The 26,797-nt window shown below is 45.0% G+C and overlaps 2 protein-coding genes across 2 annotated transcripts in view; one reads left to right on the forward strand and one right to left on the reverse strand.

Annotated features, from left to right (window-relative positions):
* Positions 1–567, reverse strand: part of MORN5 (MORN repeat containing 5) — a 68,824-nt gene extending 68,257 nt beyond the window's left edge. Inside the window, exon 1 of the mRNA XM_030206548.1 lies at positions 372–567. Within this exon, the coding sequence (XP_030062408.1) occupies positions 372–418 (47 nt within the window). The 5' untranslated portion in view covers positions 419–567. The remainder of the gene's footprint in view (positions 1–371) is intronic.
* Positions 568–695: 128 nt separating this feature from the next.
* NDUFA8 (NADH:ubiquinone oxidoreductase subunit A8) overlaps positions 696–26,797 on the forward strand; it is a 68,568-nt gene continuing 42,466 nt past the window's right edge. Inside the window, exons 1-2 of the mRNA XM_030207411.1 lie at positions 696–969; positions 6,310–6,473. Of these exons, the coding sequence (XP_030063271.1) occupies positions 919–969; positions 6,310–6,473 (215 nt within the window). The 5' untranslated portion in view covers positions 696–918. The remainder of the gene's footprint in view (positions 970–6,309; positions 6,474–26,797) is intronic.

Here is a 26,797-nt window from a genome sequence, read left to right on the forward strand (position 1 = left end):
TTAGTAAAAGGGCTCCTTAATCCTTCATTGCCAAAGTACAAAATAAGTACCTGTATGTAATGTGTAAACCGCTTTGATGTAACCACAGAAAGGTGGTATATCAAATCCCATCCCCTTTCCTCAAGCACCCATAAAGCTAGCACTTATGAACAGAACAACCATACTTTATCCTAATCCTTCAACTGTAAACTATTACAGTTCACACCCAGCAATGTTTAAAACAACCCACATTTAAAAGTGTGCAGGAAGCTATTTATTCAAAATCCATTGACAGGGAACGACCACATTAAGACAGAACTTTTTGTATTTAGAGAACCACCTAAATCGCTTGGGCCCATTTTATAGCGGTTATTACCCCGCCCCACCCTTACCTGCCGTTGCGATATTCCCCCACATAGCTGCTGCCCATATACTCCATCTCTACCCAAGAAAAAAAAGTTGAAAGTTGCTTGTACTGCCGATAACGAAAGGCTTCTTCCGTCACCGTGGCAACCGCTCCAAAGCCGGCCGCGCCGTCCAATCAGCTTCTGAATCTCGGAAAGGCCAGTTCGGACGCGTCGCCCTCCCTCAGTTCTTGCATCCTGAGCCGACAATTGGTTAGGAAGGAAACAGGGGAGGGGTTGACACATGCGCTTTCGGTGACCTTAAGTTAAGCTTCAGGGCCTAGTGCGCTTGTCGTCATCTGTCAAAGTTCCAGCTCCTGTGTGCGGAGGCCGCCGTTGGTTGAAAACAAGCCGAGTCGGTATAGGGGGCGGAGTTGACGCGTGCGTTGTGACTGACCTTCGTGTCTTTCCAAAGCCTACGCTTGTCGCTTGTGAGTTTTTTTTTTTTCATTTTCCTCTTGAAGGCGACGTGAAGGCCAGGGGGAAGAGGATTTAATCTTCGGACTGCGGGCGGTAGTAGTGTTGGTAGTCCACCATGCCGCACGTAGTGGATCTTCCGACGCTAGAGGAGCTGGAGGTGAAGGAGGTGAGGCGGGAGATGGGGGAGGTAGTCGGTCTCCTCGTCTGTTCCGGCTCCTGTTTGTCCTGTAGGCCTAGTCAGCGACTGAATGAGCTGTGCCTGTGCGCTGTTTTACAGGGTAAATTTATGACAGGTGACCTAACTGGAAAGGACAAGAATGCGCCTGTGTAGCTGATTTTATACAGACACATAGACGTTTGTGTGTCTTATCAGTTGCCTGCAGAAATGATGCCAAAAGCGAAGCTGCGGACATATTTTCATGCTTAGAAGCAAATATGTTTATATGTGGTGGAATACTCGCCTAAATTGTGACTTTTCCCATACTCTGGCCAAAACCTACCATTTCTTTACACCCAGGTCACATAAAGGTTTACGTGTGGGGTAGATAAGACTAACTGAAATCTCCGACTTCACCAACAACAGTAACATCAAAATGTTAATGTATTGAAAGCCCCCCCCCCCCCCCCCCCCACTCAATTTCAATACATTAAAATTTTGGTGTTGGTGAAGTCACAGATTTCTTTGAGTTGTACTTCTTTGTTTCTAGGGTAGTAAATCTGTGTTCCATCAAATCTGGAATTTTTGTAATGGCATAATAGACATATTGCATGCATATGTGTGAAAATATGTTTATAAGATTTCCCACAGTTTTGTTGCTCTCCAGCTCTAAAACTCTGACTTTCCCCTGGTGTTTTCAATACAGTGTGGCTGTTGACTTCAGATGCTAACCACAGCATTTAAATTAGTACCTGTATATTCAGCACTGGGCCATATCCAAGTATAAAGACCAAGCTAACAATTTTTTTTAAGGTTGATCTTTGTGAGTCAAATTATTGACTTGGTCAAGGAACACCAACTCTGCAAGCTCCCCTATAATGTGGGGCAATTGCAGCAGTTTTTTCAAGTTGAAAAAGCAGCAGTTTCATGAAAGGGTAGTTTAGAAAGGACGTCCAAATCTGTCGCACGTGGATGTCCATTTTTTATGTATTGTATTGTAGAACTGGATCTGTCCATGTATATCCATTCTACATCTGTTCTACAGTACATGAGAAATGGATGGCCAGGTGCTGGCTACATTTAGCGTGAGCATGCATTTTACCAACTGAATCATCCAAATTATGAATGGGGCAATACAATGAATGTGGACATTTTTGTGGCAGCATATGAACATCTATATTATAAAATAGCCACTTAGGCATCCATGTGGAGAAATAGCCTAATGGTTAGAACAGGTGGTAGAGAACTGGAGGTTGCTTGTTCAAACTTTTAAAATTGTAAAACCCCCTGGAACAAAAAAATACCTACTCCAACTTCCCATACTCTATACAATGGAAGCACTTCCTGTGACCTGGATGTGAACGGACATCCCTTCCCCTTCTGCAGTTGGAGTTGGATGTCTGTATTTTGGCCTCTTCCTAGTTCCTCCCAGACCACACTCCCTTGCCATATGGGCATGCTGCAGTTTTAGACATTCATATTCTGGCTTTATGAAATCAGGCTTATGTAGTATGGATGTCTAAATGTCGGTTTTCAGATGTCAAAATACACAAATAGAGCTTCTAAAATAACTCCCATAATACAATAAACACTTTGTACCTAACCTGTTAATAATGTATCACAAATGACACGCAATCAAAATGCTAATAATGTAGCACAAATTACACGTAATCAGAAATAAAGGTTATAAATTGAACATCAGTGCTGTACTTAAGTCTTTGGGAATTGAAGACTTGCAGGCTTATTTTCAAAAGAGAAGGACGCCCATATTTCGACCAAATCGGGAGATACAGTGGTGGAAATAAGTATTTGATCCCTTGCTGATTTTGTAAGTTTGCCCACTGACAAAGACATGAGCAGCCCATAATTGAAGGGTAGGTTATTGGTAACAGTGAGAGATAGCACATCACAAATTAAATCCGGAAAATCACATTGTGGAAAGTATATGAATTTATTTGCATTCTGCAGAGGGAAATAAGTATTTGATCCCCCACCAACCAGTAAGAGATCTGGCCCCTACAGACCAGGTAGATGCTCCAAATCAACTCGTTACCTGCATGACAGACAGCTGTCGGCAATGGTCACCTGTATGAAAGACACGTGTCCACAGACTCAGTGAATCAGTCAGACTCTAACCTCTACAAAATGGCCAAGAGCAAGGAGCTGTCTAAGGATGTCAGGGACAAGATCATACACCTGCACAAGGCTGGAATGGGCTACAAAACCATCAGTAAGACGCTGGGCGAGAAGGAGACAACTGTTGGTGCCATAGTAAGAAAATGGAAGAAGTACAAAATTACTGTCAATCGACAAAGATCTGGGGCTCCACGCAAAATCTCACCTCGTGGGGTATCCTTGATCATGAGGAAGGTTAGAAATCAGCCTACAACTACAAGGGGGGAACTTGTCAATGATCTCAAGGCAGCTGGGACCACTGTCACCACGAAAACCATTGGTAACACATTACGACATAACGGATTGCAATCCTGCAGTGCCCGCAAGGTCCCCCTGCTCCGGAAGGCACATGTGACGGCCCGTCTGAAGTTTGCCAGTGAACACCTGGATGATGCCGAGAGTGATTGGGAGAAGGTGCTGTGGTCAGATGAGACAAAAATTGAGCTCTTTGGCATGAACTCAACTCGCCGTGTTTGGAGGAAGAGAAATGCTGCCTATGACCCAAAGAACACCGTCCTCACTGTCAAGCATGGAGGTGGAAATGTTATGTTTTGGGGGTGTTTCTCTGCTAAGGGCACAGGACTACTTCACCGCATCAATGGGAGAATGGATGGGGCCATGTACCGTACAATTCTGAGTGACAACCTCCTTCCCTCCGCCAGGGCCTTAAAAATGGGTCGTGGCTGGGTCTTCCAGCACGACAATGACCCAAAACATACAGCCAAGGCAACAAAGGAGTGGCTCAGGAAGAAGCACATTAGGGTCATGGAGTGGCCTAGCCAGTCACCAGACCTTAATCCCATTGAAAACTTATGGAGGGAGCTGAAGCTGCGAGTTGCCAAGCGACAGCCCAGAACTCTTAATGATTTAGAGATGATCTGCAAAGAGGAGTGGACCAAAATTCCTCCTGACATGTGTGCAAACCTCATCATCAACTACAGAAGACGTCTGACCGCTGTGCTTGCCAACAAGGGTTTTGCCACCAAGTATTAGGTCTTGTTTGCCAGAGGGATTAAATACTTATTTCCCTCTGCAGAATGCAAATAAATTCATATACTTTCCACAATGTGATTTTCCGGATTTAATTTGTGATGTGCTATCTCTCACTGTTACCAATAACCTACCCTTCAATTATGGGCTGCTCATGTCTTTGTCAGTGGGCAAACTTACAAAATCAGCAAGGGATCAAATACTTATTTCCACCACTGTAGGTGCCTTTCTCCCGTGGGCGCCCAAATCGGTATAATCGAAAGCCGATTTTGGGCGCCTCCAACTGCAGTCTGTCGCGGGAACGAACAAAGTTGACGGGGGGCGTGGTGAAGGCGGGACTGAGGCGTGTTTATCGGCCGAGGAGAGGTGGGCGCCCTTGGCCAATAATGGAAAAAGGAAGGGCGGCAGTAGCGAGAATTTGGGCTGCTTTTTTTTAGACCATTTTTTCCCATGAACAAGTCCCCAAAAAGTGCCCCAGCTGCCCAGATGACCACCCGAGGGAATCGGAGATGACCTCCCCTGACTCCCCCCGTGGTCACTAACCCCCTCCCACCAAAAAAAAAGAACTTCAAAACCTTTTTTTTTTCCAGCCTGTATGCCAGCCTCAAATGTCATACCCAGCTCCATGACAGCAGTATGCAGATCCCTGGAGCAGTTGTTAGTGGGTGCAGTGCACTTCAGGCAGGTGGACCCAGGCCCACCACCCTACCTGTTACACTTGTGGTAAATGGGAGCCCTCCAACCCCCCCCCCCCAAAACCCACTGTACCCACATGTAGGTGCCCCCCCTTCACCCATAAGTGCTATGGTACTGGTGTAGAGTTATGGGGAGTGGGTTTTGGCGGGCTCAGCACCCAAGGGAAGGGAGCAATGGACTTGGGAGGTATTTTACTGTTTTTTTTACTTTTTACAAGTGCCCCCTAGGGTGCCCAGTTGGTGTCCTGGCATGTGAGGGGGACCAGTGCACTACGAATCCTGGCCCCTCCCACGACCACATGCCTTGGATGTGTTCGTTTTTGAGCTGGGCGGGTTCGGTTTCCATTATCGCTGAAAACCGATACCGTCCATCTCAAATCCGCCCAAATCTGATGCATTTGCCCGGCACCCACCGTATTATTGAAAGAAAAGATGGGCGCCCATCTTTTTCGAAAATATGGTCTGTCCCGCCCCTTCGCATACCCATCCTCGGAGATAGTCGCCCATGGAGATGGGCGTCTGCGTTCGATTATGCCCCTCTTGGTGTGCTAAGCTGTGCTGTAGAGACTCTATTCTCTGCTGTCCTGAAGAAATGGAAAACTTAACTATCAACATAATACCCAGTGTACCTAAATATAACTCACCTTGAGCTACTACTGCAAAAGATGTGAGCAAAATCCAAATCCTATATAATAATTCTCACCTCCAGCGTTCTGACTTGCCTGGGACCGTAGCTCATTCCGAGTTGGTCTGCTAGGCTCCGTAGATCAGGCTGACATCACTGTAGCCATTATGATGTCAACTTCAGAACCTGGGGGGGGAGGGGGGGGGAAGCATGCCTCACAGCTGATCCATGTCCAGAGGAGGGTTGCTGGACATAGGTGTCTGGAGGGGGGGCAGGGGAGAGAGGAGGGTCGCTGGACACGGGTGGCTGCAGGGAGGGCAGGGGGTCGCTGGACATGGGTGGCTGCAGGGGGGCAGGGGAGAGAGGAGGGTCGCTGGACATGGGGGGCAGGGGAGAGAGGAGGTTCGCTGGACGTGGGTGGCTGCAGTGGGCGCAGGGGGAGAGGAGGGTCGCTGGACATGGGTGGTTGCAGGGAAGCCGAGGAAAACCTTTGTGTCAGAAATGGGCTTTTTTTTACTAATAAATAAATAAATAAAATAAAACATTTCTTGATAGACATTAGTTGAGTCTTAGACTGCTCTTTGCTACTAGTGTCTGCTTCAGTTTTATATTGCGTTTTCTTTCTGTATACTATTATGTACAACATTTGGTAAAAGCAACTTACATTTATGGAGAATACAAAAAGGAGCTTATCTTATTTTTCTAGTGAATTTATTGCTCATGTGGCATTTCCTTGATTTATTCAGAGGAGTAAGGACAGTGGTAGTACAAGTTTCCACACATCATGATATTAATGTGCCAAACTGAGCCATTCCTGTTCCATAGTTTGCTAACTGTTTTCCTCCTCACACAAAATTTTTGCAGGTTATGGTTAGTTCTGCAGTGCTGAAGGGGGCTGCACATCATTATGGTTCACAGTGCGATAAAGTTAATAAGGAGTTCATGCTCTGTCGCTGGGAAGAGAAAGACCCAAGAAAGTGTCTTAAGGAAGGACGGAAAGTGAATGAATGTGCACTTGATTTTTTCAGGTAACCTTCATTTTGTTGACTTGCTGATCGAGTCCAGATTACTAATACAATTTATGTGCTTGATATTTGGGCATTTAGTAACATGGTGACTCTGAAACTGAGTAAGACTGTGTAGGCAGATAAAATTGTTCTAAACTAGAAATGGAGGGGGAGGGGAGGGGAAGGGCAACTAAGGGCTCCTTTTACTAAGGTGCACTAAATGCTTAGAAGCCCACAGGAATAAAATGAGCTGCGTCGTTTCTGTTCCATTTTTTTTGGGGGGGGGGGGATGGGGCGGGGCATATTAGCATATTCACTTGCATATATATATGCAAATGAATATGCTTATATGGAGGAAGAAAGGAAGGGAGAAAGAGCTGGCTTTTTTGGGAATCATACATATTCATTATGGTTATTCCCAAAAAAGCCAGCTCTTTCTCCGTTCCTTCTTTCCTCCTTACCCAGCACTCTCTCTGCCTCTCCAGTAATATTTCCCCACCCCCTTTCCCATACCATGCCAGTGTAGACCTTAGAAATGCATAAGCTCTATATGTAGATCCTTCAAGAGGTAGTGTCATGATTTAGGCTCTAAAACACTTTCTGATGTTTTGGTGCCAACACACAAACCATAACAAACCATAACAGCACTAATTCCAAGGTCAGGACAAGCTACAACCTTATGCGCGGAAAGGCAGCACTGTAATTACACCAGGTTCTAAAACACCAGTACACTACCTAGTGAAAAAAAAAAGGGCTGCAAATACTACACACTAGCAGAATACTGCACCTTGACCACACATGAAAAACACATGACACAACAGATATGACACAAGGAACTAGAAATAAAAAAAATATGAAGGCAAAATACTGAACTGGAAAGTTACTTCAAGAAGTCAGACTCTGCATACAGCAATACCAGAAAAATTGAAACTTACATGCAAAATATCACAGATGCACATTTCCAAAAGCTGACATATTCCAATTAATAAATTCTGAATAAAATACTTTTTTCTACCTTTGTTGTCTGATCATTTAGTTTTTCTATTCGCTTTGGTCCCAGTGTCTTCTGTTTTATGCAGTGTCTTCTTTCCATTTGATATTTTTTCACTCACCATGTCCACCATCCTCCTGTGTCCTTGTGCGTCCTGTCTACCATCTGTAGCCCTGTCCCTATCCTTCCTCCAGTTTCAGTATCTGCCCTCAAAGTGTTCTGATCTAGCCCTTAAATTCAGCAGTTTCCACTCCATCCGTGTGCATCTCCTTCCTTTGTCTTTCCTTCCTTCCATCCTTGTCCAACATTTCTTCTCTCTTCCCTGCCCTCCACTCCATCCATGTCTAGCATTTCTCCTCTCTTCCCTCCCCTCCATCCATGTGCATCTCCTTCCTGACTTCCCTCCGCTCCATCCATCCATCCATGTCCAGCAACTCTCCATTCTCCCCTGCCCTCTCCTCCATCCACCCATATCCAGCAATTCTCTCTCCCCTGCCCTCCCCTCCATCCACCCATATCCAGTAAATTTGCTCTTTTCCCTGCCCCCTCCATTCATCCATCCATGTCCAGCGATCTCTTCTCTCCCCCTCTCCTCCTCTCCATGTCCAGCGATCTCTTCTCACTCCCTCCTATCCATGTCCAGCGATGCTCCCCGACAGCCTTCCTCTCTGTTCCTTTATGCCCCCCCGGCGATCTCTTCTCACTCCCTCCTATCCATGTCCAGCGATGCTCCCCGACAGCCTTCCTCTCTGTTCCTTTCTGCCCCCCCGGCGTGTTTAAACCTTTTATTTTCCTTTTCACGGCGGCAGTGAAGCACACAACACAGAGGGCTCGCCTTCAGCCTTTCCCTTCCCTCACACAGTGTCCTGCCGTCGTGGAAACATGAAATACATCATCGCAAGAATGCGGGACACAATGAGGGAAGGGAGAGGCTGGAGGCGAGCCCGCTGTGTTGTGTGCTTCACTGCCGTCACTGCGAGGAAAATAAAAGGTTTAAACACACGCGTGAGGGGGGGGGGGGGGGGGGCAGGACAGGAAGGAACAAAGAGGAAGCCTGTCTGGGAGCTGAGGGCGGGAAGAGCTACCTGTAGCATTGTGCCAGCCCTGCATTTGGGGGGGGGGCAATGCCCCCCTCACCCCCCCCCCCCAAATTACGCCCATGGCTAAATCCATTAGCACACCTTAGTGAAAGGCACCTTTAGTCTTCTGTGATGAGTGACTATGTTTACATAACACTTTTGTTGATGTGTATGAGGTATAATGGGGACTTTTTCTTTTTATCAATTCTTGTTTTCTTAAGTCCTACAGTTGTCAGGATCCATGAGCACTGCTGCTTGAGAAGCGTAATTGTGACTAGAAAGCTCAAACCGGATATTGAATTATAGCATTACCTGCTACATTCCAGCCCATAATGTATGAAACAAAGAATGCCAGAGATGCACCAGCAGTTGGTGCAAGGAAAGCTTCACCAGCAAAGCTTATTACATGGTAGACCATTTGAAATATAGTGAAAGACATGACAAGTTTATCAGGACTTCAGAGCCTTGACCATTTAGTTATCATTTCAGGGCCTAGACCTAGATATTAATGTTAGTATACGGATAGAGTGGAAAAATCCCACATGCCAAAGCCTTGGTACCTAAACTGAAATTAGCCCCTTGAGCCCAGAAGGAGCAGGTGTCAGTTTGTCCAGCCTTGTCTCAAAAGGAGCCACTCAGACCAAGCTGGATTCTAATTGATAGTTGAAAGTCAAGAGTTCTAAGAAACAGGCACCGGCAGTTTACCTCTGGTAAAATGAAGTTTTCTCCCATTAGATGCATATTTTGTTTATATGGGATTACAAACTGCCACACTTTTTTTTTTTTTTTTTAAATCTGATTGTGGGTTTAAGAACACACAACCTCAAAACTGAAATCCTTGCATTAGGTACAGGTGCCATGTCGTTTTAAATTTTAAGATGATTATTGTTATAAGGGATTGAAAGGTGAAAGCCCAATTCAGAAGTATTTGCCGCTTTGTATCCTTACACATCAGCTGTGCTTTGTGAGAAAAGGATTGTTGTCAGTTCCCTCCCCCAAATATGTTTAGTTATCAAAAACATGTTAACGAGCTTTCTCGGTTGTACGTCTTACATTTGTAATACTGTTTACCATAGGACTTTGTGAAGAGGCATGTTTCCTTTTAGCTGGAAGGTAAAATCATTTTTTTGAACAAGCATTTAGAGAGATGCTATAGGGCTCATTTTCGAAAGAGGAAAATGTCCAAAAAGTGTCATAAAATACCATTTGGATGGATTTCTTCTTAAAACATCCAAATCAATATTTTTGAAACCTGTTTTGCAGACATTTATCTATGCATTTCATCTGCAATGCATCCAAATCACAAGGGGGTAATGTCGGGGGCATTGCGGAGGAAGAATTAGGGTAGGCGGGCTTAGGGCGCGCCTAACACTTGAACATTTTACAGCCATAATGGAACAAAACTAAAACGTCTAGGGCGAAAACTTCAACGTTTTGATCTAGACTTTTTTTTTTTTTAATCGAATAATGTACAAAAAGGTGCTCTAAATGATCAGATCACCCCCTCCCACTTCCCAAAAATGTGGGAAAAAAATAGTACTCACCAGCCTCGAAGACAGCCTCAGATGTTATAGCCAGATACATGAGAGCAGATGCAGGTCCCTGGAGTAGTGTGGTGGTGGGTGCAGTGCACGGTAGACAGGTGGACCCAGGCCCATACCTATCCCTATCTATTACACTTGTGGTGGAAACTGTGAGCCCTCCAAAACTCAGTAGAAACCCACTGTACCCACTTATAGATGCCCCCTTCATAAGGGCTATTGTAGTGGTGTACAGTTCGGGGTAGTAGGCTTTGGAGGGCTCAGCAGACAAGATAAGGGAGCAACAGTGAGATATGTACCTGGGATCATTTATATGAAGTCCACAACAGTGCCCCCTAGGGTGCCCCATTGCTCTCCTGGGATATCTGGTAGACCAGTCTGCTAAAAATGTGAGCCCCTCATACAACCCAGTGGCTTGATTTTCTTTATTTTTCACTTGGACTTTTTTTTTGTTTTTTAAATGGCCTGGAAAAATAAATGCACTGAGCATAAAACCTTGTTACAAAACAGTATTTAAAAAAAAAAAAAAAAGTTTTGCAGTTTCAAAAATGGCGATGTTTCCTATTCGGATTTTGAACGTTTAGTTTAAAACATCCAAGTCCGACTTTGGCATCATATCAAAAATGCCCCTCCACATCTCTTTAATTTTCTGCCTGATGTCGTGGAAGGTAGAGAGAAGTTTTGTGTATGTAGAGAATTTTAATTTTGTTTTCTTTTTTTTTTTTTTTACTTATTATTTCTTATGTTGTAATCTTCCAAGGAGAAGTTTGTGTAGGATTGGTTGACTAGAAATTTGTACAATAAATAAATAAGCTGCTCGTGCCTAACCTGGAAAGGAGAAATTGTAAATAAATGGAGGGGAGGAAGAGACCCATAAGAGGTTGGTAGGCATGGAAGAGGAAAAGATACAAATGATAATATACCCCAAGTGTAACATTTTAAAAAGACAAAATACATCTGAGTGGAACAAATAAAACAGAACACAAAAGGAACACCAACTTGGAAAAAAAAAGTTTCAAGGAAAACAATTTTTTGTTCTGTCTCCTAGAATTTTTGGCAGGTACCAAGTATTTTAAAAATATTTATTTACCCCTGATTAGGATTCACATGGTTTATCTTGGCGGTTTGTGATTGTATTTTTTGTCTATTTGTATGAAAAGAGATTTTTCAGAGTATCAAATCTGTAGAGGACTATTGTGCCAGTGAGACTGTTTCTGCTTTACAGGATGGCATGGCACACGTGGTTTCCATTCCCTTGAATACCAGAGTTGCACTGTTCAGGTTTCTCAAAGTTTGCATGAGTGACAGGTGACTGGGTTTAATTTTCCCTTGTCGGTGTCTTGAATAATTTTCTGGATCACATTGACATTCTTTGTTCAGATACCTTGTTTGATATGTTGGTTCAGGGAATCCATTCTTGGAAAAATTTCAGTGCCAAATATGTTCCTTATTTCCTGGACGTTTCATGTGCTAGAACTTGGTTTTAAGAGACTAGAGCTTCCATACACACTGATGCAGTGTGGTTACTTCTCATCTCCTGTGTCTATAGTGATCTGCATCTATTAAGGCATTTTCAGCTTGTTCCTCTGTTGATTCAATTTGGTCATCCACAAGCGCAAGCAGCGATGGTAATAAGTATTAATAATAATATAGTGTTACTGGGCCTATGGTGATAAGTATTTGGATACCCCTTCCCCAAGGAGCTTACAATTTAAGGGGGAGATTCAATAACATGCACAAAATTTATGGGTGGCAAGCATCAGTTCTATAGCAGCAATTTTTGTATGCAAGTTGGTATGCATGCACCTAACTTGAAGGTGCGAACACTTAAGCCATGTTAAAGGCTGCTATAAATGGTCATGCCTAAAGTTGAAAATTACGCATATAAGTTACAGAATACAACAGGTGTGTGCACAACTGCAAGACATGCCCGTGTTCTGCCCATGGGCAGGCCCCCATTGTAGTTGCGCTGTACCATTATGCCTGTAACTATAAATTAGAGCCAATAACACCATTTATGAGCTATTGGTACTTAAGGCCAGTTGGCACCTAATTTAACAAGGTAGGTGTGCAACTGGACTATTCTATAACTTGCATGCTAGCCAGAAATTTGGGCGTGCAACTTTTATAGAATCCAGCCCTGAGGAAGTGATGGTTTGAATGACTTGCCTGAGATCATGCGGAGTGACAGTGGGATTTGAAGCCTGGTATCCCTGTTTCTTATCCCACTGCTCTAACCACTAGACCACTTCTTCCTGTGCTGACGACTCTCCTTGCTCCCTTACCTTTTGCCATCACTATTGGTGGGAATGAGGATGTGAAAGCCACCAGTGTAGTTAGTTATATTCTTTTAAGTAGTTTGCAAAATGTATAATCACACTGGAGAGAATTTTATTTTTATTCAGTTTTAGGATGAGTATGATCAGTCACAAGATCCCTCCTAAAATTTAAAGCAACGCAATATGTATTAAATGTTATTCTTTGTAAGTCCTATTGCAGTAGGGCTTAAAGGAAAATTCTTTCTCTGGATGACATAAAGCTGTGCAGCAGAGTACACCGCTTTGAAGGTGTAGACAAAATGAGAAGTGATCAAAAACAAAAGTGGTCGACTGCTTGGTAGTTAAGCTTCAGTGCAAGAAAAAAGTGCAGAATATGCATTTACAGTGCTGAAATCCAAAGGAGTTGTATGCCAGGCCATGACAAATTTTCATTAAATGTAGGAGCCAGCATCGAAGACCTTTCTCGGTTCTCCTCCCCCATCCTTTCAACATTGTCCCAGTGAAGTTTGGGGGAGGGGTTAGAATCCCTTCCTAGCTTGTTTATTATAAAAATGTTATATACCGCCTGGCTTGTTCAGATCTCGGTGGTTAACAAATACATAATAACACAAAAGAAAAGAAATCGATTTCGTAGGATGGAAGAAACCTAATCACAATCTCTTAAAAAACCCATTCACCAAAGAGTACACAAGAAGATTATCTTCACATTGTTTCCTCTTTACCATTAACATTATAGGTCTGACAAAAATAAAAAGTTTTAAGTATAACTTTAAACTTTGTTAATTTCTGCACGTATATCTTTAGGTATATTATTCCACAAGCCAGGCACTAGAGAAGAGAATGCACTTTCTCTTGCCTAGTCCCCCTTACTCTGTTCCTTGATGGTATCACCATTTCTGAAGTCTTGCATAGATCTGAGTACTCTTCCTGGGATATATGAAATTACCAAGGTACTTAAACATGGTGGTTTTAATTCATAGAGGGACCTTTTACAGGGCGGCGGTAAGCCCAACACGGGCTTATCGCTCACTCTTCCAGGACTACATCTGGTGGTAGTCCCGCCCCGAGCACGCGCCATTTCTGGGGGGAAAAGAAAACCCCCGGAAATAGCTTGCACAGTGGTAATCTGGCAGTAATCGGGCATCACTGTGCAGTGCCCAGTTAGCACAGGAGCCCTTATCGCCACCTCAGTGGGTGGCGGTAAGGGCTCCCTGTCACATGGCCATGCGATAAAAGTTCTCTTACCATATTGAAACAGGCCCTAGGCTAAGTGAATCAGGAGACAAGAGGCAAATGATTCCGAAAGCAGGACACCTTTATTGCTAGCAATGAACAGTACTGAGTTCAGTCTCAGGATACTGCCTCCTGAGCGTCATCTGACATTCGGTCTTATACAAATTAGTGATCATGCGCATAAAACACACCATACGTCACACCTACACATGCGCAGTACATGCACATGCGCAATACATTAGTAATTCTGTAGTTCTCACAGAGAAAAGATATGTCAGTTTCACAGCTTTCATAGAAATTGTTACTTTGCAAGAAAATGTAACTTATTGTAGTGTTCCAGCACGTTCACACAATACAGCCTCTATGCATAGATCACGAGACTGCATTGGCAGAGCCCGCTGCCTTCTAAATTGCTGACTACTACAACTTGTTATCTAGCTGCTGGTTAACAAATACATACTACTAGTTAAAGTCCAAACTGCACAGGTTTAGGTCCTAGTCTAGGAGGTTTTGGTACAAAGCAAAGGTGCAAGTGTGAATGCAAAATCCAAATAGAAAATCCTGCTAGTACAAAAGTCCATAATGCAAAAAGTACACAAAAGTCCAGTAGTTATCCAAATGTGGAGCATGCCACAGGTAAGGCAAAAGTTCATAAGTGTTATGCACAAGGGCTGAGGTTGTCTTGGCCGTCCAGTAGTTGCTACATTACAGTCGTCCACTCCTACAATTCCCCCCTTTTGATACTTGAACATCCGGTCCGGTGGAGAGTATCACCTCAAAGAGTCCTAAAAAGGAAGAGAGGGAGAGTTAGCATAAAGAGGCAATAAGAGGGCCCTAGGTCCTTGCACAGCCGTTGGATACTTCGCCGGGGTTGAGACGGAAGGTCCCTAATGGTGCCCTCCCCCTTTGTAGCCGGACTTTGCTGTCACAAGGAGGGCGGCCCATCGATCACCTCAGGAAAAGAGAGGTCAGCTTCAGCTTCATCAGCGTCAGACTGCGATATGGGGGAATACCGCTGTAGGGCCATAATCTGGGCGGCCGCACGCCGATCAGCAATGGTTTCCATGGTGGACCGGAGACACCTGAAAACAAAGGGAAGAGACAAAGGGATTAATAAACAAGACAACAAAAACAGGCCCCCCATGACAAGGATGCTCTTGAGGCCCCCAGAAGTCTGCAACCAATCGGTTAGGGAAGAAGTCCAATCCCAAGCACTGTTCCAGGTCTGAACAGGGACATGGGCCAACTTCACCATACGGTCGGTGATATCCTTGATAACGTGACTCTGGTCGTCAATCTGCAGACAACAATTACTGAGATTGAATTTGCCGCATACCCCGCCCTCTTGGGCCAATAAGTAATCAAGGGCGAGGCGATTCTGATAGACTGCGGTGATTAGCTTGGTATTCTGTCGTGCCAAGACGTTGAGTGCAAGAGCCGAGTCATTCGTGAGTATTTCTAGTACTGCCTGCAGACGAATGATGCGATTCAACATATAGATAGGGGTGCGATATCCATATGTGCCATCTTCAGCCCAGGTGGCTGGGCCATAATAATGGATTATGCGTTCCGGTGGCCACTCGTCTTTCCAATCTCCGATCTGGACCTTTGTGGCGCGGGTAGATCGTCGCCGTCTGTTTCCAGGCCCCTGCTCCATGTAGAGGGGAATACCAAGCGTCTCACCCGCCCGAAGGGGTAAGAGGAAGAAACTGGGTCGGACTGTGCCTAAGAGGCAGGTACCAAACCAGTGGGCCGGGAGCTGTTAGTAAGCCCTGCGGCCGCATATATAATAGTAGCCTGCCGGGGCTATCCATTTAAGAGAGGCATTACCCCCGTAAGTCCACGTTTTATTCAAGGTAGGTTCAGTCCACATAGGCGCAGGTATGGGCATATCGTCAGTTTGCCACCAGACAGCTCGACTACCATTGTATTGGATGACTCCTGTGCAGGCTGAGTCACCAACGGGTACAGAGTATTGTTTGGAGGGGGCCCGGCTGGCACACAGAGAGCCTATGATGTTTGTTCTCAGCGCCCATTCATAAGGGCGCGGGCGGTGTGGGAAGGTGAGATTAATAGAATTCAAGGCATCCCACATTTGCTGGTGGACTTCCTTTGCTTCCCAAGGCCACTGTTCTCCCATATCGGTGCCACCACAAACAAAACAGTTAGCAATTCCAAGGGAGAGGGCAACATTCTCTGCCAGATTGAGAAACATATTGCGAGCTTCGGGGGATACGGGAAACTTAGTAGCTGCTTCCTCCGCACGAGCAATTTCATCGAATACCTCCTGGTATCCGACGACAGTGGTCTGATAGTGTGTGGGAGGCTTTGCGTCAAGGCTTTGGCATATGGTAATGAAAGTCATCGGGTCCATTCCAGTGCCGTCAATGCCGAGGCCCAAGTTTCTTTCCAGGGGGTACCGTGTCCTCGGAGGGGCCACTCTAGGGATACAGTGTTACCAGGACCTCGACGAAATTCGCCCAGGCCGGTATATCCGGGATATCCTCCTCCCGTATAGGCGCATACTCGTTTCCATCCCGAGGCCCAGGTGTCTGCGGCACATGGGAGCCAAGACCAAGGGGAACCATATCTCCAATCTAAGGTTAGGGGACAAACATATTTGTGGTTGTTTGCATAGGTCTTCCGCCAACTCTGGCTTCCACACTTATGAGACCGAGGATGCTTGTCCATAGCGGCACAAACATCGAAGGTGAGGGTGGCCACCGTCTGGACACCAGCAACCAGGACACGGGTAGAGTTAACATAATATAGGAGGCCGTCTCCCTCGACCCCTGCGGACGACGTGACGATGCGCCCTCGATACGCTGGGACTTGGTACTGAGGAAGGCCAACACTCAGGGTGACATTGTAATATCTGGGGGCTGAGGGAGAGTGGCAGTGCGATTCTTGTTCTCAAGGCATCTGTGAAACTGGTGAGGGCCGTCCGGTGTGACAATGACACAGGGAGGAAGGGGATGACAGCCCTTCTCTGGGGTCTGAGACTGGTGAATGAGGGTAGTAATGAGGTTATATCCTTCAGCCGTTCGGTGGCGCACCAGGCGCAAGCACTCGGTACAATTCAAACTAAGGAACGTCGGCCCCACCGAAATTGGGCAGAGGTGGAGGATGGAAATCAGCTGGAATATCATGATGGGGAATGAGGTATCTGAGGTATCCGAGCTGTTGCAGCAAGAAAATGATTAGACTTGGGATGACAGCTCCAATAAACAGTTAACCGAAGGCGCAATTTGTCCAAGGACTTGGTTCACTTTCTCTTTAGGATGAGTCACAGGGGAGCATCCGGGTGGCTGTATGCTGTCCAGGCTCTGGATGCGTCACCGGTGGGCGCAGCTGGCTTCAACCTGGTCCAATGGATCCACACAGGGCTCCCTGCAATTTTAACAGCGGTTGGGGTAGTTAGGAGGACAAGCGATGGCCCCTTCCATTTGGGCTTCAAACAATCAGATTCGTCCCATTCTTTCACCCACACTTCGTCTCCCACCTTGAACTGGTGTGTGGGGCTAGTAAGGACCAAGGGGCCTGCACTCTCAGTGTATTGTTGGATATCCTGCACCACCACCCGTAGGGCCCTTAATTGCTTTACTAAGGAACTCTCACCCTGTACTTGCAAGGAATCGGGAAAGGAAGGCAAAGGTGGTGGTCTGGCGTACATCATTTCGTATGGAGTGAGACCAGTAGCTTTGGGGGTGCATCTAAGGTGTAGTAACGCTAGGGGAAGTAGGTCGGGCCATTTAGCTTTGGCTTCCTGGCATAGTTTGGCTAGCTGGTTCTTCAGGGAGCGGTTGGCTCTTTCCACTACCCCACTGCTCTGGGGTCTCCAAGCACAATGTAGCTTCCAATCGAGGCCCAATCTCATACTAAGTTGCTGGGTTACTTCACCAGCAAATGCAGGCCCGTTATCTGAGTTGATCTGTTTAGGAAGGCCATAGCGAGGCAGGATGTAGTGTATGTGCAAGGAAGTAACCTCTTTAGCCATCTCCGTCCTGGTGGGCACGGCTTCAATCCAGCCAGTGTATGTACACACTGCCACGAGGATAGCTTTGTAGCCGCGTGCCGGAGGCATGTGGGTGAAATCAACCTGGCAGACTTGGAATGGGCTGGTGCCCCGGAGGAGGTGGCCAGGCGCAGGACCTGGTCCTGTTCGGGGGTTGTTCCGGGCGCAAGTTGTGCACCGACTGGAAGCATTTTTGGTCCAGAGGGATAGTTTGTTGACATAGTAGGTCTTCTCGAGTAGGTGTCCCAAGGCGTCCCTGCCCAGGTGGGTACGATTGTGTGCTTCCCTGACCACCGTCCAGGCCAGGGCTTCGGGTATCCATATTCGGCCATCTTGTAACAGCCACCATCCATTGCGCGATTCCAGGCCCTCTTGTCTGGCCCACTCAATTTCTTGGGGGGCATAGATGGGGGCTTCTGTTGGGAGATGGACGAAAAGTACGGGGTCAGGGCCATGGGGGAGCTGACTTGCCCTTTTGGCTGCATCATCCGCCCGTTGATTTCCCCGGGCAATGGGATCCGTCCGACCTGTATGAGCCCTGCAGTGTATCACAGCTACCTTCCTTGGTTTCCATACAGCCTCGAGTAGTTGGCAAATCTCAGTAGCGTTTGCGAGCCCTTTCCCTTCAGCTGTGAGGAAGCCCCTTTCCTTGTACAATGCCCCATGCACCTGGAGGGTGAGGAAGGCATATTTGGAATCGGTGTAGATATTCACAATTTTTCCTTCTGCCCAGAGGAGTGCCCGGGTGAGGGCGATCAGTTCAGTTTTCTGGGCTGACGTTCCGGGTGGCAAGGCCATGGCCTGAATCACATGGTCCTCAGACACGACGGCATAGCCAGCTTTCCGGATCCCTTCAATCAATATGGCCATGTATGACTGGGGACTTTTTACCTGCTGTGGTGTGTGTGAAAAACAACCCCTGCCGCTAGCGCAGGGCCCTTTTACCCGCAGTTTGGTAAAGGGATCCCAGAAAGCCTTATGGGTCAAAGTAAAGACCTTAAAGTAAACTCTGTGTTTAATAGGTAACCAATGATAGTGAACAAGCAACGCAGTAACATGATCATATTTATGTTTGTTACCCAACAATCTGACTGCTGCATTTTGGAGGGTTTGCAATCTCTTTAATTTATTGCCAGGTAAACCAGCATGGATAATATTTGCTTAGTCTAACCGAGCTATTAGCAGTTTGTGTAAAAGAATATGTAATGCCTCCTCAAACAAATACTTCAATGACCTTAATCTCCGTAATATTGCAGAACTTTCTTTCAGTACTTATTGACCTGATCGTCAAAAGTTAACCTCGAGTCAGTAAGCATCCCAAGGTATCTAAAAGATTCTGCCTGTGAAATTGAAATCTCAAACAATATTGGTATCATAACAGATCTATCCTGGTGTCAAAACTAAGTGTTGTTCATATAACCATTTCAACACTGCATTTAATCCATCTTGCAACCTAGAAATATCCAGTGTTTGCGGATTAATTCATGCAATAATTAAAATGTCATCTTTACAACAAAATGCACTGAAGCCTAAATTTTGAATTAAGGTAAGCAAAGGACTTTAAAATGTATTAAACAACATTGGGGATAATGCAGAACCTTGTAGTACTCCACAATCCAGTTTATAATCTGATGAGTAAAATGAATTTGACACCTGAAATGTTCTTTTACTCAGAAATGAATCAAACTTTTTTAGAACTACCCCTGTAATACTTATTTCTTTCAGTCTCTGTATTAATAATGAAGGATCTATCAAATCAAACGCAGAGGCTAAATATAGCAATACAGCAAGAAAAATATTACCATTATTCAAGTGCTCATAAACCTCACTCAACATAGCAGTTATCAGAGTCTTCGTACTGTAGCCCTCTCTGAATCCCGCCTGCCAAGGATGTAAAATATTGGCAGATTTTACAAAGCTCACTAATTATTCTAAAACCAGTTCCACTATTTTTATTTTTTATTTTATTTATTGCATTTGTATCCCACATTTTCCCACCTCTTTGCGGGTTCAGTGTGGCTTACAATACATTATGAATAATGGAAATACAATTTGTTACAATTCAGGTTATGGATTACATTGTGAAGAGTTAAACGAGTCAAAATCAAATTCGTTAAGGAGTAAATCAATTGAAAGAACATTGAGACATTGGAAGGAGACAACAGGAAATTAAGGGGCGTTATATGAAGCAAATGGTATACATTTTTCTGTGAGTAAATGTTTGGGTGTAGTGAGATTAGGGTTAAGAATTCATAAGTAGATGTATTGATGTATAACTGAAAAGCTGTAACGCTTTTAGAAATTGACTTAGTTTTCTTTTTTTCCTGCTTCTGTCGGCTCTGCACAGCTATCGGGCTCTCCATATACTTGAACCGCATGGTACAGGAAGTTCAGTAAGTCTCTTGGGACTTGAAACCCCAAGACTTACTGAACATGCTGCACCACATGGCTCAAGTATGTGGAGAGCCTGATTGCTGTGCAGAGCTGAGAAAAGCAGTTTGAGGCAGTACTGTGAAAGAAGGAAAAAAAAGGCTTTTAGGTGTTCTAGATGCCATGGCAACCTGGCGCCCAGTATTTGTTGATCTCTGTTGTATGCAGTATGAGTGAACAGGGATACATAGACCAGAAGAGAAACCCCCCCGAGTATTATTCTCTGATATCAAGGCAGCAAAATGGTGTGATAAGGTGATAATAAGAGCCAAAGAGATGCTAGCTTTCCTAGAAAGAGGCATAACCATAGAAAAAGGTGAAAGTGCTTCTGAGCAGATTGTTGGTGAGGACTTAGTTAAATATTGTTTGTTTAGAGTCTCTATCTCAGGATATATGAAATCTAAAGGAGGTTCAGAGAAAAAATAACCAAAAGACATACAAGATGATACTTGAGGACCTAACTATTATACCTACAGGAGAGACAATATATATGATACAAATATTTAAATGCTTTAAAGGTATTGATGCCCCACAGACAAACCTTTTGTAAAGAAAAGGATGCAGTAAAACCTACAAGGGGTTAGACTCTGGTTCGATGACCCACCCATTCATCATCCCATCCAGTGCTAAGTGATTAGTATGGGATTTTTACTGCAGTGGCAGTTAGTTCACAGTAGCCATTAGCGGACTATGCACTAACAGCACATGCTAAAACCCACTTTAGCGATAGGGCTACAGGATAGCTCCTAGGATGTTGGTGGTAGGAAATTCTCAAAGCTTCACAATTTAAAGAAAAAAAATATCCTGTTTAAAGGCCAGTAGAAAATTACATACGATATAGATAAGGTTGCTCTTTCTGCAGTCATATTGTCAGCCAGTGCATCCATGTTCAGTTTCTGTTTTCTCGTTGTTCCTTTGTGTCCTGAGGTGCCAGCAAAATTAACTAATCAAGACAATCGGGGAAAACCACAGGATTCAAACATGCTTAAAAGATAGAACGGTGTAGAATTTACCACTTGAACTTAAAATGTGGACAAATGTATAGATTATTGTTCATATCGGGAGCATTTATTATTGAATCAAAGCTACAAAATTAACTGCTTTGAAAAGTGAGGAACAATTGGTGTGTGCAAGAGGGAACACTTTGAGGGGGGCGGGTTCTCATTTTAGCCTCTACTATTTAGTATACACTAAATTAAATGGTTTTAAAATGAAGTGAAAATTCACATGCCTAGAAGATAGTCTCTTAGAATTTTCTTTTCTTTATTTATTAAATCTCAACAATATCAGAGATAATCAGAAAAAGCATACAAGTATTATCGGAAATCTTCCAAACATTTTAAAGAAAATGTATATCAATCTTTTGCCCACCAGTCTAGAAATCAGAAACCCAAGATTTAAGAAAATACATTATCAGGAACAAAAGAAATAATATACAGGTAGAAGCTCCCTCTAAATTCTGTCTCCAGCCTGCCATACATTCAGGATTTAGTCATGACATTCATTTCCTCTTTAGCATCTAGAAAATCAAGTTAGCTGTTGTGAGTCAATTGAAACTGTTTACCTTCATGCAATTCATAACACAAATGGAAAACCTAATACAAAATTAGCCCATAAGGCTAGCACTCTGGGCCACAAGAGCAAAAAAGCCTTACGCCTTGTCTATGTTATCCTAGAAAGGTCAGGAAATATACGCACTTTTGAACCCAAAAAAGAGTCTCCAAATGTCTGAAGGAAAGTCTCAAAATTTCATTTCGATCAGGTTCTAAAGCAAAAGTAACCAGCTTAGTAGTTCTCTGTGTAATCACTTCTAAAGAAGTTTCCAAAAAGGAGGTAAGATTCATTTTATCCACTTCTCACTTATGCGACATATCTCCCATAGATCTTCCTGAGCTCCAGATATATTGAGCTCGGGTAATAGGTGGCAATGAGTCTCCAGCCATCCCCAGGACCTCTATAACGTCTCCAGCCATCCCCAGGACCTCTATAACTAATGCCACACTGGGAAAAGACCAAGGGTCCATCGAGCCCAGCATCCTGTCCACGACAGCGGCCAATCCAGGCCAAGGGCACCTGGCAAGCTTCCCAAACGTACAAACATTCTATACATGTTATTCCCGGAATTATGGATTTTTCCCAAGTCCATTTAGTAGCGGTTTATGGACTTGTCCTTTAGGAAACCGTCTAACTCTTTTTTTAAACTCTGCCAAGCAAACCGCCTTCACCACGTTCTCTGGCAACGAATTCCAGAGTTACGCGTTGGGTGAAGAAAAGTTTTCTCCGATTTGTTTTAAATTTACTACACTGTAGTTTCATCGCATGCCCCCTAGTCCTAGTATTTTTGGAAAGTGTGAACAGATGCTTCACATCCACCTGTTCCACTCCATTCATTATTTTATATACCTCTATCATGTCTCCCCTCAGCCGTCTCTTCTCCAAGCTGAAAAGCCCTAGCCTCCTTAGTCTTTCTTCATAGGGAAGTCGTCCCATCCCCGCTATCATTTTAGTCGCCCTTCGCTGCACCTTTGCCAATTCCACTATATCTTTCTTGAGATGCGGCGACCAGAATTGAACATAATACTCAAGGTGCGGTCACACCATGGAGCGATGTAACGGCATTATAACATCCTCACACCTGTTTTCCATACGTTTCCTAATAATACCCAACATTCTATTCGCTTTCCGAGCCGCAGCAGCACACTGAGCAGAAGGTTTCAGTGTATTATCGACGACGACACCCAGATCCCTTTCTTGGTCCGTAACTCCTAACGTGGAACCTTGCATGACGTAGCTATAATTCGGGTTCTTTTTTCCCACGTGCATCACATAGAGGGGCATAATCGAACGGAAACGCCTATCTCCATGGGCGTTTATCTCCGAGAACGGGTCCGTGAAGGGGCGGGCCGAACCGTATTTTCGAAAAAATGGACGTTTTTGAGCTGGGCGTTTGTTTTTTTTTTTTTAGTAATAATGGAAACTAAAAACGCCCAGCTCAAAAATGTCCTAATCCGAGCCATTTGGTCGTGGGAGGGGCCACGATTCGTAGTACACTCGCCCCCCTGATATGCCAGGACACCAACTGGGCACCCTAGGTCAGTGCGGTGGACTTCAGAAAAAGCTCCCACATGCATAGCTCCCTTACCATGGGTGCTGAGCTCCCAACCCCCCTCCCCCCAAACCCACTACCCACAAATGTACAACACTACCATAGCTCTTAGGGGTGAAGGGGGCACCTACATGTGGGTACAGTGGGTTTTGGAGGCCTCCCATTTACCAGCACAAGTGTTACAGGTAGGGGGGGATGGGCCTGGGACCACCTGGCTGAAGTGCACTGCGGTACCCACTAAAAGTGCTCCAGGGACCTGCATACACGCAGGCCTCTAGGACTTGATACTGCTGTATAACATTGGCACACCAGTTTACACCTGAAGACTAATCTCTCCGAAAACGTCCTTTATTGGAATAAGCACGCTTACTCACAGTTAACTGCAGATCAGAGGTTCTGCCCCACCACTGGCAATGAGTCTCCCTGGTAGTGAGATTAGCAGGTCAGAGCTGGCAGAATGTTGTACAATGCCCTCTTTCAGCCACATTCAAGGTAAGAACTAAGTTCTCAAACGTGGCTAACACATGGAAGGGATCTAAAACTGGCTTACAAAAATGGCCACTACCGCATGGACTACAACAGGAAACACAACAGGGCACACTCTAACCCAGTAGGCAGGGGGAAAAGCACCATAGGAGAAGAGCCTACCAACTACCAACATCATGAGACTGTAACACAAGCTAATGAAATCACGGAGCCCAATACCCTACACCCACCACAATGCAATGCTGATGTGACCCTGTAGTGCACCCGAGAGCCACATCTGACCCAGGGAAAGGCTGTGACAGGATCGAACATATTCTGCTGTCATGGAGGTGGGTACAGCATTTGAGGCTGGCATACAGGCTGGGAAAAAAGTTTTTAAAGTGGGTTTCTTTTTGGTGGGAGGGGGTTAGTGACCACTGGGGGAGTCTGGGGAGGTCATCCTCGATTCCCTCCGGTGGTCATCTGGGCAGTTGGGGCACTTCTTTGGGATTTGTTCGTGAAAAAAAAGGGTCCAAAAAAAGTGACCCAAAATTGCGGTAAAAACGCCTTTTATTTTTCGATTATCAGCTAAAGACGCCCATCTCTCCTCGGCTGATAACCACGCCCCAGTCCCGCCTCCGACACGCCCCTGTCAACTTTATTCGTTTCCGCGACTGAGTGCAGTTGGAAACGCCCAAAATCGGCTTTCGAGTATACTGATTTGGGTGCCTTTGCGAGAAAAACGCCCATCTCCCGATTTGGGTCGAAATATAGGCGTTTTTCTCTTTCGATTATAAGCTGGATAGTAACATAACGTAGTAGATGACGGCAGAAAAAGACCTGCACGGTCCATCCAGTCTGCCCAACAAGATAACTCATATGTGCTACTTTTTGTGTATACCCTACTTTGATTTGTACCTGTGCTCTTCAGGGCACAGACCATATAAGTCTGCCCAGCTCTATCCTCGCCTCCCAACCACCAGCCCCGCCTCCCAACCACCGGCTCTGGCACAGACCGTACAAGTCTGCCCAGCTCTATCCCCGCCTCCCAACCACCAGTCCCGCTTCCCACCACCGGCTCTGGCACAGACCGTATAAGTCTTCCCAGCACTATCCCCGCCTCCCTACCACCAGCCCCGCCTCCTGATCTTGACTAAGCTCCTGAGGATCCATTCCTTCGGCACAGGATTCCTTTATGCTTATCCCACGCATGTTTGAATTCCGTTACCGTTTTCATTTCCACCACCTCCCGCGGGAGGGCATTCCAAGCATCCACTACTCTCTCCGTGAAAAAATACTTCCTGACATTTTTCTTGAGTCTGCCCCCCCCTTAATCTCATTTCATGTCCTCTCGTTCTACCACCTTCCCATCTCCGGAAAAGGTTCGTTTGCGGATTAATACCTTTCAAATAATTGAACGTCTGTATCATATCACCCCTGTTTCTCCTTTCCTCCAGAGTATACATGTTTAGTTCAGCAAGTCTCTCCTCATACGTCTTGTAACGCAAATCCCATACCATTCTCGTAGCTTTTCTTTGCACCGCTTCAATTCTTTTTACATCCTTAACAAGATACGGCCTCCAAAACTGAACACAATACTCCAGGTGGGGCCTCACCAACAACTTATACAGGGGCATTAACACCCCCTTTCTTCTGCTGGTCACCTCTCTCTATACAGCCTAACAACCTTCTAGCTACGGCCACTGCCTTGTCACACTGTTTCGTCACCTTCAAATCCTCAGATACTATCACCCCAAGATCCCTCTCTCCGCCCGTACCTATCAGACTCTCCCCGCCTAACACAAACGTTTCCCGTGGATTTCTATTCCCTAAGTGCATCACTTTGCATTTCTTCGCATCGAATTTTAATTGCCAAACCTTAGACCATTCTTCTAGCTTCCTCAGATCCTTTTTAATGTTTTCCACTCCCTCCCGGGTGTCCACTCTGTTACAGATCTTAGTATCATCCGCAAATAGGCAAACTTTACCTTTTAACCCTTCGGCAATGTCACTCACAAATATATTGAACAGAATCGGCCCCAGCACCAATCCCTGAGGCATTCCACTACTCACCTTTCCCTCCGAGCGAATTCCATTCACCACCACCCTCTGGCGTCTGTCCGTCAACCAGTTCCTAACCTATCTTCAGCCCCTCCAGTTTATTTAGGAGCCTCCTGTGGGGAACCGTGTCAAAAGCTTTGCTGAAATTTAAGTAGATTACGTCCATAGCTCGTCCCTGATTCAATTCTCCTGTCACCCAATCAAAGAACTCAATGAGATTCGTTTGACATGATTTCCCTTTGGTAAAACCATGTTGTCTCGGATCTTGCAACTTATTTGCTTCCAGGAAATTCACTATCCTTTCCTTCAGCATCGCTTCCATTACTTTTCCAATAACCGAAGTGAGGCTTACCGGCCTGTAGTTTCCAGCTTCTTCCCTATCACCACTTTTGTGAAGAGGGACCACCTCTGCCATTCTCCAATCCCTCGGAACCTTTCCTGTCTGCAAGGATATATTAAACAAAAGAGGACTTGCCAAAACCTCTCTGAGCTCCCTCAATATCCTGGGGTGGATCCTGTCCAGTCCCATGGCTTTGTCCACCTTTAGCTTTTCAAGTTGTTGATACACACTTTCTTCCGTGAACGGTGCTCTATCCACTTCATTCTCATTTGTACTATTTCCAGTCCATCGCGGTCCTTCTCCAGGATTTTCTTCTGTGAAAACAGAACAAAAGTATCTATTTAGCAAATTTGCTTTTTCTTCATCATTTTCCACGTAGCGGTTCGCAGTATCTTTTAGTCTCACAATTTCCTTTTTAGTCATTCTCCTTTCACTAATATACCTAAAGAAATTTTTGTCACCCCTCCTTACATTTCTAGCCATTTGTTCTTCTGCTTGCGCTTTTGCCAGTCGTATCTCTCTCTTGGCTTCTTTCAGTTTCATCCGGTATTCCGCCATGTGTTCCTTTTCTTGAGTTTTTCTGTATTTCTGGAAAGCCAACTCTTTAGCCTTTATTTTCTCAACCACTTGCTTGGAGAACCATATCGGTTTCCTTTTTCTCTTGCTTTTATTTACTTTCCTTACATAAAGGTTCGTGGCCCTATTTATAGCTTCTTTCAGCCTGGACCATTGTCCTTCCACTTCTTGTACTTCCTCCCAGCTCATCATCTCCTTCCTCAGGTATTCCCCCATTTTACTAAAGTCA

The sequence above is a fragment of the Microcaecilia unicolor genome, chromosome 6, assembly GCF_901765095.1.
Source record: "Microcaecilia unicolor chromosome 6, aMicUni1.1, whole genome shotgun sequence".
In the NCBI taxonomy this organism is placed as follows: Eukaryota; Metazoa; Chordata; class Amphibia; order Gymnophiona; family Siphonopidae; genus Microcaecilia; species Microcaecilia unicolor.